The 5,723-nt window shown below is 28.4% G+C and overlaps 1 protein-coding gene across 1 annotated transcript; it reads left to right on the top strand.

The window, feature by feature from the left end:
• Positions 1 to 221: 221 nt before the first annotated feature.
• LOC110281903 (OV-16 antigen-like) lies at positions 222 to 5,457 on the top strand (the record flags this gene model as incomplete). The annotated part of the gene is given in 3 exon segments (XM_043056569.2): positions 222 to 348; positions 1,806 to 1,949; positions 5,160 to 5,457. Coding segments are annotated over 3 exon segments (480 nt in total), but the record flags the coding sequence as incomplete, so codon positions are not given.
• Between the last annotated feature and the right edge of the window lie 266 nt (positions 5,458 to 5,723).

The following is a 5,723-nucleotide window of genomic DNA, read 5'->3' as shown; positions in this document are numbered from 1 at the left end:
ATGAAATTGACAGTGGGCGGGGTTACCCGCTGGGCGGGGCTACCCGACTCTCCCCTATATATATATTCGATACGATTCTTATTCTTTCGTTGAAATTCGTCCCACTAATCCCGTATATAGCGAGAGATAGAGTAAAATAAAATAAATATGGATGATTTGTTATACTCATTTAAGGTTAAATATCCGTAATATATTTATATTTTTTTCTTCATATTATTTAGGTGTCTTTTCGTGAAACGCAAGTGAATTGTGGGAGTAATATTTCTGTAATAAATACCACAGATACCCCAATAGTAGCTTTTAACGCTGCAGACCAATGCAAGAAATATGCAACTGTTATTATGGTTGGTAAGTTAATCTCACTAACCGGCAAAAATGTTATATTTTCTTAGCATTCTTGTGATGTAATACACTATGGACAAAAGTCAAGTGAACTTTTATTATATTATTGTAAATTTCTAAAGAAATACTACACCTTCAAGAAAAAATTGCTTCATTATCGAACCATTATATTAGTATTTTAAACCGTACCCGAAAAATTTTAAATAGCGTTTATGTTATGCTAATTACACATGACAACATCAATCTTATTTTCACATAACACCAATTCCTATGTTCTCATAAGAAATAATAGATCTTGTGTTCTGCTGCTCAAATTGTGTTGGCGGGAAGACATATGCATATAAACGTGCCAATATGAGATATTCTATTGAGCCGCGTCTTTATATTAGTTCAACGAACTCTGTAAAAAATCTTTATCAAATTACGGTAAGAATGACTAGCACACTGCAATAGCATCTGTGAAATCCGTTTTAATTGAAAAATTTTATAGCCTAATTTTTCTTACAGTAATATTTATAATTCAGTAAATATTACAGCAAAAAAGACCAGATATTTTGTTCCGTAAAATTTTACTATTAAAGTGGTAAAACATACTGGCACCCTACCTTCTTAACAGTAATTTTGTATGGAATTTCTTACAGTTCACTGGGTAAACAATTTTAGGGGTAATTTTCGACAAAGACTAGTCTTTGTCGACTTTAGATGGTTTTAATAAGGGCTTAATAAGTTCGCAAAGTATTACAGTTTAAAGCACACCAAAACTATTAAGAGTGATAATGGAATATTTTACAACGTTATATGATCTATGTATAAATAAATGGTAAAAATTAATGATCAATTTAATATGATGCAATTAATGATTAATTAGTTACTAATTAACGTAATGATTGATAATTTTTAATAAAGATTTAGTCAAATACAGTGTTAGGGACATGGATTCAAATAAAGAACATATGATTTGAATGCCTTGCAATGTTAAAGAGTGTTAAATAATTATATCATTTAACTGTTCAAAAATTTATCATGTTTTCAAGTTGAGCTATGTAATCATAATTTTTAAACTTACTTACACTATGGTTTTGTTCACCATAAACAGAAGCATGGTTCAATTTCGCACCCATTAAAATTAAAGCAATTTTGCACCATATCATGATTCAAGGCAGAATCGAATTTTGTGAAAGTGTATTACCTATTAAAAATATCAATTAATATGCAGTTTTTTACAGGTTTTTCTAAATATAAGTAGCATGAACATGCATATTTTCCTAAAAGTTAGTAAAATGATAAAAAATAGAAAATTTTATGCTGTTTTTCAATATATCTCAGAGTTTCTGAAGGTGTATTTCATAAAAAAAAATTTGTTTAAAAATCTCTTTTTATATTGCACTCATACTTGCCATAACAAAACAAAACAACTTGAAACGTCTATATTTATGTTCTTGTTTCATGTTTTTTTGCTTTAGATTTGGATTCATTTGTTATTGGACCATTTCTTCACTGGGCGGTGCACAATATACCGGTTAATGTTTTAGCACGCGGTTACCATGGAGACGATAAAGGTTACATGGAGTTCCCATGGAAGCAATTTTTGCCTCTAAGTCCAACTGGTATGAATAAAATTATTTACAAAATAAAACTGCAAATTAAAACTGCTGTCTCGTTATTGTATAGACATTCTTAACTAGCAAAAGCATATAAACCGCATAAAGTTAAAAATCTTTGAGGTTTTTTCTATTGCCTGAAAAGATGCAAATAAATCATTTTTAAAATGGGCTGAAAAATAATATTCTTGACTCAATTAGAACAAAAGATAAGACTTCTGTTGACTCTTTCCTATATTTAGCCTCTGCTAAATGATTAGATAGCTTTTTTCATGAATGATAAATTTTTTTCTGACAGTTTTAAAACGATATATCTGAAAAACCTAGTAAAGAAAGCAGCAATTTTGTAATGTAATATTTAAGATGCTTTGTTACCTTACCTTCAGGAAATTCCTAAAAACATTTAGACATTGTTTTATAATTTATTTTGAAGTTTATATATTAATTATAAACTAGGAGGCTCCGCCCCCTGCTCGCTAACGCTCACCAACCCCCGAGAATTGCTACGCAATCCTATGTGGTTCACGCAGTGAACAATGACTCGCTGCGCTCGCTCGCCAATGAACACAATGTTCTAGCACAAAGACATAATATATTATCATCAAAGACATAGTATTTTATCATCAAAGACATAGTATTGTACTTATGTAGAAGAATTCTATCAATGTTCTTATTGGCTTTTAAAAAAAGTATATTAGCTATTTAGATTGTACATGGTGAAAAAATCAAAACATTAGCTAAATAAGAAACATATTAGCAAAATAAATTATCAAATATTGCTTCATTAATATTCAGCATTTTAAAGCGTGAAAATTCAATGTGTAAATAAACGCGAAATATAAAAAAAAATTTATGCATTCAATACAAACACTTAAACGTTTTTCAGACGTTTAGGTAGCTCCCAGTAGAAAAATATCAATTCAGCAGCGGCCTTTTAAAGCATTCTCACTTCAATTAATTAATTAATTCCTAATTGAGTTTAAATTAAATATTGTCATGTTTTTAGTGCATGAATCTGAATTGAACAACCTGATAATGCTCACTCTGGTTATTGTTATCTGGTTGCTCACTACGTGCTCTTGCGCGCCGAATCCAATCAATTAAAAATGAAAACTGTTGCCAGCGCGAGAAAAGAAATATCATCGGTTTTATTGATACATACATACATACGCACGTATTAGCGTTTTATATAATATAGATGTTTTTAAATATTATTAACAGATAATAATGTTGGAAAATTAATAAAAAAATTAATTAAATAAAATTTTATAAAATTTTTTTTAATCAAAATTTAAAGATTTCAATTATAACAAATATAGTTTTGGAAAGTTTTTAAAATTTAAAAATTTTTTAAAAATGTTTCATAGAACATTTTTGAGATTTTAGATTTTATTGTATGCTTATTGAATTGCACAAAAGCATTAAAGATTCAAAGTAATATATGCAAATTTTTATGCTTTAAAATTTTACGAGTCGGACTATAAGAAGGTAGGAAAAATAATATAATCTTTCATATAAAGCAGGCTTGTGCTTTACGTTTCTTAACAGTTAAGTGGAGTAAAATTAGACAATACAATCCTTCTAGGTTTTCGGGCAATTTCTTATAATAATATAAATCGGTATTTTTACACGTGGAAGTTTTTGTAAATACGCTCTTTTATCACTTGTGTAAATAAATAAATGTATGCAAGGTAATGATCCAAACAAGGTAATTTTTAACCGTTCTAATTATTTACATTTTTATTTCAACAAATAAAAATATAAAAGTTTTTCAAGATGTTCTTGCAAAGGCGTAACTTGGAGAGAAAATGAGAAATAAATTTAAAGCATCAGTTAGTAGTAAAAATGGACAGTGACCAAGTGTGAAACCAAGGGTTCAAAGGGATGACCGCAAATATGCTCGTTAATTAGTGCAGACGATATTTTATTTTAATATTTTAAGTTTTTATTTTGTTAAGTTATTAATTACAATTAAAGTTATTATTATATTGCGTCATTATTTATACTTAAGTTTATCATTATATCAAGTTATTATTTATGTTTAGGGTCATAATTTTTTTATTATTTTATTTAATAATAGTTTCAATTTTTATATCATTTAAAAGTACGTAAATTAACGTGGCAAAATATAAAACATTTGAGCTAAATTGGTCTAATAGTTTCTGAGAAATCGAATTCTAAAAAAGTTGTATATTTAAAATTCAATTTCTCAGGAACTATTTAACCGATTTCGCTCAAATTTTGGATTTTGACATATAAAGTTAAATACTCTTAAATTGATGTAAAAATGTATACCTTTGTATTCAAGAATTTTTCTACTACTATTAAATGAAGTAATAAATATTTACTAAAATTCATTTTTTGTATGCAAACATCTGTGGATAAAGGAATTTTATAATTGTATGCCAAAATTTTTCAAGTCACTTAAAACGTTCTCGAGATATGGCGAAATACGCAAAAAGTAAAATTAACATTAAGGGTATCCAAACTTAGGACGGCTCTGGTGACCAAACTATGGGAACCCTATCTCTCAAACAGCGACTACCCCTTATATTTTGGGAGTCAAAAACCCGAATCCGTTGGAGAAAAAAAAGGAATGTTTCAGAGGAAGTACATTTTTGTGTCTGATTTCGCAAATCAAAAAAATCGTCTGCACTAATTAATTGGTATATTTGAGGTCACCCTCTCGAACCGTTAAGAGTGAGTCCTAGAACTTTGAGAACCGATCATTAGATTGAAAGTTATTCAGGGTGGTCCTTTTATTGCACACTGTATGTAAGGTCACTGTATAAAAGTGTAAAAAATATATAACTGTATGAAAGTTTCACTGCATAATATCAATGTGTAAAAATTTATAAGTGTCAGATTAATTTGAAAAAACTGGAGCCTTTGCTGGACAATAAGCCTTATGCATTGTTAAATGATGACGTCTGATAAATAAGAGCATCTGATAAATTTTGGTAAATGTGCATTGTGAACTATTCTCATTTTCGTAAATGTGCATTTTGAGTTATGTCCATTCTTGTAAATCTACATTTTGAGTTAAGTCTAATTTTGTAAACATGTATTTTGAACTGTATTCCATTTAAACACATAGTTTGATCTATGTCCATTTTTGTAAACATGCATTTTGTGCTGTGTTCAAAATGAAACGCTCACCGACGAAATGTGTAAACGAATGCTTATGAAATTAAGTTTGCTCAATATGTTTTTCAGGTACTCATCGATACACATTCTTTACATTTTGCCAAGATAATGAAGTTCCAGTGCAAGAACCTCCAAGAAATCTTATTTCGAATTTCTTTGCTAGAATATTTTTCGACATCGAGGAATTCCAGAAGTCGCACAGCTTGGGAGACCCCGTAGCATGCAATTTTTTTAAACAAACGCTAGTTGGAAATATAGGTCTATTTTCATTGTTTTAAAACTGATTGACAAAAAAAACTTTGCATATGAACTGTAACATTGCTTTTCATAAAATATTTCTTAACTCAATAAGAAAAGTTTTTTTTCTTCATAATTTTGTGTTACTTTTTCTGTTTTTAGATTATTTTTATATTTTGCATTAATTAACATAGCTTAGAAATTTTCGAAATTTTTTTCCAAAATAAATAGAACTGTTTTATTTCAATAAAATACTAAGCAAATGCAAAGGAAAATACTATTTCTCTCAAAAAATATTTAGCTCTTCTGTTGTTATTAGTGTTAATTCAAACTAATTATTTAAAAATAATTAAACAAACGTGTATTTTATGTTAAGAGAATAAATCTCATAAAAGA

The sequence above is a fragment of the Parasteatoda tepidariorum genome, chromosome 4, assembly GCF_043381705.1.
Source record: "Parasteatoda tepidariorum isolate YZ-2023 chromosome 4, CAS_Ptep_4.0, whole genome shotgun sequence".
Lineage (NCBI taxonomy): Eukaryota > Metazoa > Arthropoda > Arachnida > Araneae > Theridiidae > Parasteatoda > Parasteatoda tepidariorum.
Note: the sequence above shows the minus strand (reverse complement) of the source record. Positions and strands in the feature narration are given on the sequence as shown.